We start from the raw sequence: 12,993 nt of genomic DNA on the forward strand, positions 1-12,993 counted from the left end.
CGGCCTGGTGGAGGCGCAGGTGAGCAGTGCTGGTCCTCAGTCCTGGGTTCTCTCAGCCTGCAGCTAGTGCAGTTTCTGTCCTCCCAAAGGCAGGGTTTAGGATTTTCTAAAAGAGAAAGCTTACAAAGTTCACCCCCAAAGATCAAGTTATGTGGGACTGTCGGGTTAGGGAACATGGAAATAACACAGGAGAGCAGGATATGAAGGTCATGATCCTATTTTTAATTATTACATAGAATTGGCTTTCTTCTGAATTAAGGTTTTAAAATTGCCAGATACCAAGACTCAGAGGGCAAGAGTATTGTGGTTGCAGAACTTTGCCTTGAAATCTTTAAGTTATCTTTATGTGCTTTCAGTCCCTTTAGCAACATGAGGTGTGGCACGTGTGTGAGATAGTCGTCATGTACATTATGTCTCGTGAGACTATTTTGAGTTATTCTATAAATACTCCGAAGCTGGTGGACAAAGAGGAGAAAGGACTAGCCCAGCATAAGTGGCTGGCTACTCTTGTTTTTAGAAAGCCTCCCTTAAAACCTCTTGAGAGTGTGTTGGACTCTCCACAGGCACAGCTATGCTTACATAATTCACTTTCCTGTGTTCCCCTTTCATCAGGATGAAATCACAGAAATGAAGAGAAAGTTAAAGATTATGACCCATCAAGTAGATCAACTGAAAGAAGAGATCTCTACCAAAGAGTCTGCCCTGGTGAAGCTGAATTTGGAGCAGCAGCGAATAGAAAAGGAGAAAGAAACCCTGAAGGTAGGGACCTCCCCAAGCCCGTCCCTGAGGCAGCCCTTCCGTGGAGGCAGCAGGGGTGGGGGCAGTGGATGCGCCCGTGGCCTGGATTGCTGGTGTCCCTGCCCACTCACAGGTGTGGCAGGAGGTGGCCCTGCTGTGTCTGGGCCCCTTACGGGCCACACTCCCAGGAGAAGAGGAGTAGAAGGAGGGTGCGGCTGTCACAGTGCGCAGCACTGAGCTCACTCATGCAGGCCGCCATGCAACCCTGGCGGCAGGCAGAGCCCAAGTCCGTGGGCTTGCAGACTCATGTCTGCCCCTCACCTTCCCAAGCCTGTCCCCATGCGCATGCCCAAGTGCCTCAAACTTCTCCCTGGGCCACCGCCAGGTGACACTTTCCCCTCTCCTGACTGTTGTCCTTCCTCTACACATGGCTTTTCTGCCTATGCAGAGGAGTGGCAGAGCTTGGTCTTCACTTACTTTGCCTTCCGCAGGGTTCGCGGTCACTTTGCCTCCGTGGGCCACTGAGCGGGGTGCTCTCCTCTGTGATCACCTCTGTCTCCACAGATCTCACTAGGACACACCATTCTATTTTATTTTCGTGGCACTGAGGACTGAGCCCAGGGCCTGGCATGGAGCTACACTCTCAGCCTTTTAAATTTTTCTTCTGAGACATGATTGTGTGAAGTCACCCAGTTGCCTAGGCTCGGCTCAATCTTGTGATCCTCCTGTTTCAACCTCCCAAAATGCTAGGGTTACAGATGTGCCCCCCATATGTGGCTAGATGGGCTCCTTTGAGCCCACTTGGTCAGCGTAATTATGTCTACAGAAGGACTCACTCTAACACTACCTAGCAAATCATTACAAATGATTTGTATGTTCTGAAATCTTTTCAAATCCCCCAACCAAATACATTTTAGTACTCATGTCATTAATCCTGGCATCATGTCCTCTTCCCCACTCAGTCCAGTAGGTTTCCCTTCTACCTTATTTGGCCAACGAGTTCAGAAAGGAACTTCTGAGAATGGTAACACTTTTATTACGCAGAATACTCATGGGCACTTAGGAACCATTTGCAGGAACTGCTTGTAACAGAGAGCCTGGGCACCTTGGCTTCACACGTGTTGGAGCTCAAAGACTGCTCTGATTACAGAGATGTGTAGCTAGCTTCGGGCAGATTGAATGCCACATTGCCTTGCTTCTAAGATGCCATGGATTGCAATATGCACTCGCAACTTGATGATGGCTCTGGCAAACTCACGATAGGCTTTCATGGGGACACACGTGCTGCGCTAAGTTAATGTAAGGTCCATTTGGTTTAAGAAGGATTAAACTCCAACCAAAGTGCTTTTGTAAAAACTTTTATCTCTCCAACTTATCATGAAAAAGAATAGAAAATTTTGTATTAACATTAATTTGTATATAAAGAGCTAAACATACATTTTCTAACAATTGCAAGTATTCCTCATCTTTGCCTGGCTCCCTCTGTGCGAAAGTTTGGAGGGAGTGGTTTGTGGCCAGGGGGCACCTTGTGGCGGGAGGGGCTTAGTCATGGCCGAGCGACTCAGAAGCATCGCGTGACCAGCGCTGTACCAGGGCATGCAGGCGCCATGTCAGTGTCTCCAGGGTATTCTGCTTGGGGCGTCCTCTCCTTCATGTGGAGGAGGATAGTGGCTCTCTACCTCCCAACTGTTGTTCTATTCAAAACAGTAGCTATCAGCCGTCATGGAGGCCGGGGTAGAGCTCACCACTTTCTCTAAACTTCTGCCCTAAGATAAGTCATGCCTTGAAAACAAGATCACTCAGTCCCAACTCCTGAGAGCTCAAGCTTAGCCAATATTCGCCTTGATTACACTCTCTGCCTTCAGGCACCTATGCCTTTAGCTCCAAAGAAGCATCCTAGTGACAGGAAACACAGAGTGCTCGGGTCCCATTACGTGGCCCTGGCTGGCACAATTGGCAGCCAGTGGACACGAAGGCTGATGGAAAGCCTTCTGCTCTGCGGAGTGAGCCCCAAATGAGGAATCCTGAGTGCGGGTGGTTTCAGGTCACTGATCACAGCCTCTGCTGTGCTTTAACTGTGGAGCTAGTAATGCTTTCCCCCAGCCTCCCCCATTAAAGGGAGAACAGGAGCAGAGAAAGGATGCCTGCTTGATTTATGACTCGAGGTTATCCGAGGGTGACTTGCAGTGGCGCTCCAACTGGATAATTCTGGCCTACCATTGAGCCCGTTTGATATTCTTTAGAAAAATATGACCGCTCAAATGCTGCGTTTCAGCCCCTTGACTTTTTTAACCTAAGAACTTGAACTGCATTTCACATAGCTCTCGGGATTTCATGCTTGTGAAGTTTGCAAACCAGCACCCTGCAGGAAAGGGCAGATTTTCTAGTAACTTTGCTCCAAGAGATGTTGATCTTGTGATGGCGAGTTCTGCAGAGCGGTGTGGGTGGAGCTCCCTGCCGGAGGGGCGAGCCCTTGCCGACTTGGTGGACCACAAGGTGGCCGCTCCTGCTTCTCAAGCCTTCAACAAGCGCTGGTAGGCCACCCTCATCCTCTTCCACCGCCCACAGCCAAAACATCTTGCTCCTCCCATGTTACTTTTCCTTTTTCAGTTACTCCCAGGCTTTCTGGATTTCCAGGGAGTCTAGCCCATGTCAGTACACTACGGCCATGACAGGATGTCACCAATCATCTGCCACTGTGGCCACATCCACGTCCCTCGGCCCCTTCTGCGCCAGCCTTGCTTCAGCCACGCTGGTGGAGCCATCTTGCTCTGGGTCTATCTCGCAGTCCGGAAAGCCCCCGACTCTGTCCTGCGCTCTGACTCGTGGTGAATAACTCTGCAGCAAATCTCCTATGTCCGTAGCTCAGCATCACATTAGGGACTGGCTTCAGGACCCATGACGCTTCACTTAGTGTAAGCCATAGTGTGGCACAGATTGGGAGCTGTCACCTGTGTGTGTGTGTGAGAGAGAGAGAGAGAGCGAGAGAGCGAGCGAGCGAGCGAGCAAGAGCACGAGGCTAATGACTCTCAGGGCCAGAGGACGTCTTAGTGGTTCATGCAGGAGCTGGCGAGACTCCCAAGCACAGCGTTTGAGATATGGCTTGTGCCCAGAGCTAAGCTGGATGCTGCGCACTCTATCAACGCATGCTGCAACACTGCGTAATTTTAGAGGTGCTGACAGAAGAGAGGGTCCTCCTATTTGGTTACAGATTTCATACACCTAGTGACACTGTGACAGGTGCAGAAACCCCAGGTCCCACCTAAGATGCTGTGTGATGAGCTTTTGGGCGCACAGCAGTTGTTCTGTCTCCGCTGGGTGAGACAGCTCCGATTTACGAGTGCTGGCGGCGCCGGGCCCAAGGTATTCTGTTGATGCTAACGTTTGCTGCCAGTGTCTAGTACCATGTCTTGTTTACAGCCCATAAATTTATGACATAAGGAGACCACTCAGAATTTTGATATATTGTGAAAAAAAGCAGCCCGCAATGCCACACGCACGAACGGTTTCACATTTCAGACAGATACTTTTACACACTGCCGATTGCATTTTAATATCACAGGGGTTTCATTTTGCTTTGCTGATGGATTCTGATCAGCTCTCGGCACTTAGGAACAGAGGAGTGAATGCGGCGTATATGGGAAAATAAAAGTTTTATTAAAGAAAGCAGGAGTCAGGCAGGCATTTTATTGCTGCCTTTTGTTGTCACCTTACATGACGATGGAAATACAAGTGCTGGTTCTTCCGTCTCTTTCCTAACAGGCGACCCGCTAAGTGGCAAATGCTAGACCAGATCTTAACTGAGTGAGTAGTTCTTTTCCTTGTCCCTCAACCAAAACACAAGTCAGCAGTGAAAATGCACGATGTCATGGAACAAACCCTTGGTTGTGTGGGAGTGGGGTGCACTGGATCATCCCTCTTCACATCTGTGACAAGGAGCCCAGCATGCTCTGCTGTTTGTGTGAGAGGCAGACCCTGCCCAAGTTAGGCTGGGTCGCGGGCACTGCGAAGTCTGGAGTTTTCTGCCATCTTAGTCCCCTTTTCTGCATGATTGGTCACAAGGGACCCAATACTTAGTTGAAGGGAAAAAGTGTACGTCTTTCACTGTCATTGGTAATGTGCAGACCCCTGACACCCTGGGGGTTGATGTCATCTTGTCCCCTCCTGTGTGATCCCAGCATAATGACAGCAGAGTTGCTCCCTTGTGCTGGCCGTTTCTGTCATGCCATTAGGCATGGCTTCTTTCAAAGCCATTGTCTTCAGAGAAGACACGTGCTTGTCGTGGTGACCCTGGCTCCCCCTGGTGCACCTCTGTGGTGCGTGGCCTGTGGGGTCCTCTGCAGTCCCGCCTGGGGCAGGTGCTCGGCAGCTTCTCCTGCTTTCCCTGGCTAACACTGCAGCCCACCTGCCTGGGTGGGGCAGCAGGGAGGGGTGCTTGTGCCATCTGGCAGCGGCGGCATTTCCCACGAAGCCTGCTAGCCTTTGCCACACAGCTGACTGCTGGGTGCCTTCCCCCAGCACATGCCCCTCCTGTGAGCCAGATCTGCCCCCTGGCCCCGTCTTATGGCTGGTGTCTGGATGTCCCCCCAGTCTCATGTGGCCAAGGGGGGGCTTTTGCAGAGGTGGCTGCATCTAGCGTGTGTGATGCTGGGGTTGGCTCACGGCACAGTGGTAGGCTCCAGGGCAGGAGGTTCAAGGGTGTGAGTGCTGCCTGCCTTGTGTACCCCGGGTGAGACAGAAGGGGCAGAGAGGCGCTCGGAAGGTCCCTTCTGGGCTGCTTTGTTGCCTTCTGCCTGCTTTAAGCATTCGCATTGTGTGAAGCTCTCTGCCATGCCTCCCACCTTGGAGGCAGCCGGGCCCTCTACACGCTGTGAGCTCAGTGAGCCTCTCCTCCTTGAGCTGGGGTGTTGAGGATTTTGTCTCAGCAAAGAGAAAAGTAGCTAAGATGCCAGAGCTTCTGGTTCCTTCCTGTCAGCCTCAGGCTGAAATAGAAATTCTTTCCTAAGTACTCGGAGTCCCTGTCTAGAGGCAGAGAGCACGTTGGCCCTGCTGCTGGCTGCGCTCAGCACTGCTGACGGAAGGCACGTTGTCCATCTTTCTCACCTTCTGTATTTGACTTGGAACTGTGACCATGGACGAGCCCGTGCTCTGACGTGGAAAGATCCGTTGGAATGCCAACTCTGCTGCTAGCTGGCTCTGTGGCCTCGGGCAAGCTGTTTGCTTTTCTTTGTCTCCATAACTGAATCCATCAAATAGAGATGAGGGCTTGCAATGTCTGGGATATCTTATGTCACAAACATACCTGTGGGCTAGAAGTGGATGTACGCTTCGTACCTTGCCAGTCCATAGCACCGGGGCCCCATCATTCCCATGAGTTCCATGTGCCCTGGAGAGTCAGGCGAGGTGTGAGCACCCTAAGAAGGTGTCCCTGGTGATCCCAGTTCAAAGACGCCTTCGGCCTGTTGTAACATCAGTTCTCCTTCTGTGTGGTAAAAGGAGATATTGGAAAATTATTGCCTGGATTTATTATTTATTCATATTCACATAATATTTGAACTTTCCCAAGGGCATAACTATAACTCAGAATCAACATGACCATGACCTCTGTAATGGATTGTGTGTGTGTGTGTGTGTGTGTGTGTGTTCAAGTTGGTTTGGCTTGTGAGAGCGATGAAAGTGCAATGCACAATAACCGCACATCTAGTCCAGCCCCGGTGTGTGCTGCTGCTGAATAAAATCTGTCCACATCATTTACTGCTTCTCAGGCTGAGCTGCAGAAGCTGAGGCAACAAGCTCTGGAGACCAAACACTTCATTGAAAAGCAAGAGGCCGAAGAGAGGAAGCTCTTGCGGATCATTGCGGAAGCTGACGGGGAGAGGCTGCGGCAGAAGAAGGAGCTGGATCAGGTAGAGCCTGTTCCGCAGCCCCTCACTGGCAGCCATAGGACCGAGCCTCGCTCGTGCGGGTCTCCTGTCCTCGCCCTGCCATCTAAGATTATTGGAAGAGCAGCAGAGGCCGGGCTTGGGTTGATTAGGGAACAGTGGCTCCCTTACTTGACGCCTATGTACAAGCCCTCCCTAGGTGCGGTCGTGCATCCAGACACGGGGGACACTCACTGGCCAGCAGGACAGTAGGGTCCTGCGTTCAGGGAGCTCACGTTCCAGGGCTGTATAACTGCTCATCTTTACAGCAGTTAATAATCATGTAATGGGGGAGATAGAAACTCAGATGCATAATACAGCAGTCAGGGACCTAAATACTTTCTGGGAGTTTGCAGAGAGAAGCTGGAGCCAGACAGTAAGTAGCAGCACTTGACAAGAATGAAGAAATGTATAAAATCATTGCAATTTAAATATTCAAAGTGGGTTAAAAAAAACCCAAACAAAATGATATGCCCAGGGGCCCAAGATTGTTGGATTATTGGACAGTGGCTCTTGTGGATTATTTCTTGTGCAGTGATTTCACTCCCTAAGGAGAGTGCAGACACTCCTGGAGGGTGGGGTGGACGGTGGCAGCAATTTGCGCTGTGGCATCTCGTGGGTGTTTGCTGGACAACCAGGGCCCACCAGGATGGAAGCAGAGACTTTCTCACTGTGGGTCGCCATGCCCTTGCTGCCTTTCTAGGTCATCAGCGAACGAGACATCCTGGGCTCTCAACTTGTGCGGCGCAATGACGAGTTGGCGCTGCTCTACGAGAAGATAAAGATCCAGCAGTCGGTGCTGAACAAGGGCGAGAGCCAGTACAACCAGAGGCTGGAGGACATGCGCATCCTCAAGCTAGAGATCAAGAAGCTCCGCCGGGAGAAGGGGATTCTGGCCAAGAGCGTGGCGAACGTGGAGGAGCTCAGGTAACGCGGGCCACGGCGGGCGGAGGCGGCCACGGCGGGCGGAGGCGGCCACGGCGGGCGCAGGCGGCCACGGCGCCCCCACGGGCCTTCGGGTTCTGTGTTGTAGTCATTCAAGGTCTTTATCAAAATTGTACAAAATGGATTTTATAGGATGGCACTGTTAGCAAACATCAGAACTACTTTTCCCTAAAAACCTATGCTGTGCTCAGGCTCTGCCGCTAAGTGAACTGATTTCCGTTCTGCGCCTGTGCAAGGTTATGAGAGCTATTCTGGATAGTTAAAAGAAAATTTTGCGTTGAATCTCACACACAAACTGGTTGCCATTCAGAAACACTTCTCCCCCCAATGAGCTCTTTCAACTTTTTAAAATAAGAGTAGGCAAGAGATGGAGCATTAATATTTAAATTTCATTCCTGGGAACATTTACACGTGTTTCTCTTGGAATTCCATACAGGATGAAAAGAGATGAAAACTTTACTTCTATCACTATTTGAAAGCTGTTTTCTTAGCCTTAGAAAGCAGCCAAATTCCGATCTCACTCCTGATTTATTCCCGCAGCTTTCCCTTCTGCTCAGCGCCCCCTTCTTTCTCTCCGTCTTGCATTCCACAAGATCCCTTTCCCCGAGGGAGAGCATTGCTCCTTTTTGCGGGCAACTGCAGGCACGCAGACCCGAGTGCTGGTCTTCCTCAGAGGCTGTCCTTATTCCCTGCAGACTGGTAGAAGCACAGTCTCCTTGACCACCTGGGACGAGGACACCGCTGTTTAGATTGGTGCGTTCAGTTAATTGAATTAGAAGACGGCTTTGCTTTCTAGATGCGTGGCTACCTTCATGAATAGTGAGTGAGGTTGCCGCTGTCAAGAACGGGCCTGTCTATCAGTCAGTCAATCACCTACCTATTGAAAGCTGCTGGTATTTCGCTCCTGAATACATTGTAGAAAACATGGGAAATGCAGGAAAAGTATAAAGAAGGACTTGCAAAAATCACTCCTAACTTCACAACCCAGAGATACTATCACTGAGATTTTGGAGACAAATACATTCATACTAAGAGCTAGTGGATGGTCTCTGGGACCATCTTGGAACTTGTCAACCATGAATTATTTTTATGACATACATAAAGGATCACGTTACAAATGCCTAGTCAACATTGCTAGTTTGGTGATAATGGGTTCTACTTTTCATTCCAATGAGAAGACTGGAAGCAAGCAGGCAGGAATTCTGATCTCAGCCTTGCCGCCTACAAGCTCTCTGACCTTGGACGAGTTACTAACCTTCTCTAGCTCTGGACCTGCAGTAAATGCGGTGGGCCTGGCGCTGAGTCTAGGACCAAGGAAGCCTCGGACACGGGAGCTGATGCTGGTTGCTGTCCTCTGATGGCACTGGGGAAAATTGAAGTGTTAAAAAATATACTTTTAATTCTAAGCAGCTTGTTGTGTGCTCCCCATTGAGTCAACATCCCGCAGTTAATTTAATGGTTTGTCTTGCTAATGAGGGGAGGTTGTATTATTGGTTTAAATGAAGCAATTAAGTAAAAGAGATGGCTTCGTGTTGGTGTTGTGCACAGCCACTGCAGACGGAGGACAGATAGTAATGTCCTCAGTGTGTGCATCAGCGCAAATGCTCGCCCTCTCTAGCTCCCAGCAGAACTTCTGATTGGGAGGGTGGTGGCCAGCGCCGACCGGTGAGGACAGTTATAGCCCATCACCCATTCACTTGAACATTCCTGGCGACTTTGGCGGTGTTTTTGAGTTAGGGCTTTTCCAGCTGTCTCTGAACAGTAGACGTAGACTTTGAGGTAACCTATCCTCCCAGGTCCTGACTTTTTCAGCCCTGACTGCACATGGGAATGACCCCAAGACGAACCCAGAGATGTGGGATGGTGCGCCAGTCCTGAGTCATGGGCTCCTCCTACGGGCGGGTCCTGGTCCAGGATGTCCTCAGACAGCCCCGGTGACAGTGATGGCAGTGAGGGTGGGGGGCACTGTCCTCAGGGTGGCACGTGGTCACCTGCGTGGCAGTAGGTCGTGGTGCAGTGGGGCATGCACCGCAGAGGCTGGCCACAGCTTGCTGCGGCAGACATTTAGGAATCTGGAAAGTGTGCCCGAGCTCCTGTGGCCTCCGTCCCCACCTCCTTTTTCTGTTGTGCTTCTAAATTCCTGAGCCATTCGGCCTCAAGATCATGAAGTCTGGCTAGAGGCCAGGCTTAAACCTAAGGCCACGAAAATGTGGAGGCTGGTTGTGGTGTTCACAGAAGGATCCGCAAATCCAACTTCTATGTAAGTTACATGCATGTAGTCATGTAAAGTCATGCTATACCTATGGGCAGAGTACTTTTTTTTTTTTGCAAAAGAAAGTTTGTCTTATTCAGGCAGGAGCTTTTTCACATGCAGAGAGAATTCTTGAAGGAGAGGACCCGATGCCGAGCTCTGGAGGAGGAGCTGGAGAGCCCCATGAATGTGCACCGGTGGCGGAAGCTCGAGGTGAGCCTGGCGGGGCGCCCTTGTCAAGCATACCACCTTCCTGCTCCACGCCGCCCTCCTGCCCCATGTCTCCCTCCTGCCCCACATCTCCTCTCCTGCCCCACATCTCCTCTCCTGCCCCATGTCTCCCTCCTACCTCACGTCTCCCTCCTGCCCCATGTCTCCCTCCTACCCCACGTCTCTCCTCCTGCCCCACACCTCTCCTCCTGCCCCACGCCTCCCCTCCTGCCCCACATCTCCCCTCCTGCCCCACATCTCCTCTCCTGCCCTACCTACCCCACACTTCTCACTATCACTCAAGAAGTACCTTTAGCTTAATACTATGCAAACTATCGCCTAGAATATAAGACTGGATGCAGTGTAGATTGGGTCATTCCACAACCAGATGGTTCATTTGGGGTTTGTTTACAAAATCTTGGACAGAAATCTTCTCTGCTGAAAAACGCTCAGTGAGAGCTGTGAATTGGCTTCGCCAATGGACATTTATTTATTTTCTTGTTTGGGTGATTTTCGTCCACCAGTTATGCTGTGGCTGCCTGGGAGTTTTGGGTTAGTAATTGCCTTCAGCTAAATTGGCCACCAGCATCTTAACTATCTTTGGATTTTTCTTGCATCTGTTTATTTCTTGCAGGAAATATGGTTCTGTGGACTGAGAAAGGGACTAAGATCCTGTTAGCCAAACTCATTGCTCTTGGGATCTGGGGACACAGCCCAAGCTCCCTTGGTAGGGGGCAGGATACCAACTGCGTGTTGTACTTCCTGATAGACACGCTCACCAACACTGCAAATGCCACTTTAAGACCAGCTCTGCTTGTTCAAGAAATGGAGGTCTTCTTCAGTTGTGCGAGCGGTCTTGGTGCCAAAGTGTGTGTGTGTGTGTGTGTGTGGCTTTTACTAAATGAACAGTAGGTTGTGGAGGGATAGCAGTCTATGATGCCAGGAAGATCAGAACGTGGGGGGAGCAGTCGTACAGGTTTTTGTGTCCTCTGTTTTTGCCTTCTAATGAAGACAGCACGAAGGCCAACGCATCGTAAGTTGTTACGCAAGCTCGAGGCCCGAGCTTCAGCGCCGTGCAGTCCTGCCAAGTGAGTGCTGCCGAGTGCCGGCCCGGGGTGTGCCACCAGGTGGCCCCGCTCAGGGTTCCTTAAGCAGTCATCAGTGAACTAGCTTTCCCTCCCCACCCCTCCCCTCCCCCATCATTTATTCCTCTTCATGTAAAATGAAAGGCAGCGATCTCTAACCCAGAGATCTCTCTGGAGAAGATGAGCTGAAGATTTTAAGTCCATTCACCATCACATTAGTTTATTTCATGTGTTTTCAAGCAGATCTTTAAACTTTCCAACTCCATGTCAATTTCTATTTAAAAAAATTACAATGTAGGTACTCTGGGAGGTAGTTGAAAATATCCAGCTACTTGATTAATTTAAGACGTCAGTACAGTTCAGAGTGAAGCTTTGGCTTAAAATTGAGAGAGCAAATGATCAGTTCGTGGGCAGAGCTCTCGTTTGCACACAGCCGGCCCTGGGAGGGCATCAGGACCTCCCGGCCCATAGCTGCGTGCGTGAGCCAGAGGCCCGGGCCGCGCCTGGCCGCCTCTTGTCACCTTAGCAGAGTCCAGTGCTTGGGGCTCTCCCCACCCAGATCGTAATGAATCTTCTTGTTGGCAGTGGCCAAAGGGGAGTCCAAAGGTTGAGTGAACTGGGGCGCCTGGCTCACCCCCACAAAACCTTCTGAGCGCCGCAGTGGAGCAGCGCAGCTCCAGCACCCGGCGTGTTGCATCTCAAATCCGGCTCCAGTCCTCACGGACTTAGCGACTGAGCCTCACGCTGTGTGCCTCAGTGCTCCCATCTCCAAAAAGGGGAGGCTTGATGCTGTCTTACAGGGCTGTCCTGCAGTCAAGATGGGATTGTATGTGACAAATACTTGACACAGAAAGTGGACGGTGGAAAAGATCAAAGGTCACATGTAGCAGGCATAATAATTAAAGCTGCAATAGTATTGATAATATTAATAAATAGTAATGTTATTAATACTATTGATATGATAATAATTGTTGCTATTCACCTTGCATTCCTGAGCTAAGGGCATAGCTAGGACATCAGGAACTCTGCCGTCTGCTTTTGTGAGGGACAGGTATTTATCACTGCCCTATGTGTTATACTTTTTCTTTTTTGGTTCTAATTCTCTCTGTATTGGATCTTCATGTTTAAAATATTTTCGTAAAAAGTACTTGTTTTACATAGGACCTCAGTACTTGGCAGCTGGTGACATTGCAGCTTTTTGTTGTTCTCCTCGGACAGGCCAGTGACCCCAGTTCCTTTGAGCTGATACAGAAAATCCACGCCCTGCAGAAGCGGCTCATCAGCAAGACGGAGGAGGTGGTGGAGAAGGAGCTGCTTCTGCAGGTACTCGGCGCTGCTCTCGCGCGCGCGTGCGCCTGCCGGGGCTCCTCTCGGGCGGCTCGCGGGGTCACATGCCCCGCACTTACCTGTAGATGGCGACAACGACTCACGCACAGAAAGCAAGCAGCGCCTGGTGCATTGGCTTTTCCGCCGCGCTCCCAGTATCTCATGAATTCTGGCAAATAAGGTTCAAAGCTAGATTTTCCTACAATCTGGCAACGTGAACAGTTTTCCCTGTTTGCTACAGTGTTATTTGTCAGATTCTTTTAAATGCTTCTTTTCATATCTTCATAGAATGTGAGATGCTTCGATTTTGGTTTCGAAAATAAGCTTTCAGATACGGTGCAAACCATCTGTGCACAGAAGGGTCTGTGTGAGAGAAGCGGAGTACGTCTCTGAGGGCTTTCTGCAGTAAGCCGCTCTGGAGCGCTTGGGCCCGCGTCTCTGTGGGCAGGATCTTGACGCTGCTGTGTCCGCCATCCTCTTCCTCCTCCTCCTCCTCCTCCTCCTCCTCCTCCTCCTC

At 50.5% G+C, this 12,993-nt stretch overlaps 1 protein-coding gene across 1 annotated transcript in view; it reads left to right on the plus strand.

Annotated features, from left to right (window-relative positions):
* Cfap58 (cilia and flagella associated protein 58) overlaps nucleotides 1–12,993 on the plus strand; it is an 80,992-nt gene that overhangs the window by 50,423 nt on the left and 17,576 nt on the right. Inside the window, exons 11-15 of the mRNA XM_023715495.1 lie at nucleotides 613–759; nucleotides 6,504–6,644; nucleotides 7,363–7,586; nucleotides 9,957–10,068; nucleotides 12,369–12,558. Coding sequence (XP_023571263.1) covers nucleotides 613–759; nucleotides 6,504–6,644; nucleotides 7,363–7,586; nucleotides 9,957–10,068; nucleotides 12,369–12,558 — 814 coding nt within the window. The remainder of the gene's footprint in view (nucleotides 1–612; nucleotides 760–6,503; nucleotides 6,645–7,362; nucleotides 7,587–9,956; nucleotides 10,069–12,368; nucleotides 12,559–12,993) is intronic.

The sequence above is a fragment of the Octodon degus genome, unplaced genomic scaffold (genome assembly GCF_000260255.1).
Source record: "Octodon degus isolate 3935 unplaced genomic scaffold, OctDeg1.0 scaffold00042, whole genome shotgun sequence".
In the NCBI taxonomy this organism is placed as follows: domain Eukaryota; kingdom Metazoa; phylum Chordata; class Mammalia; order Rodentia; family Octodontidae; genus Octodon; species Octodon degus.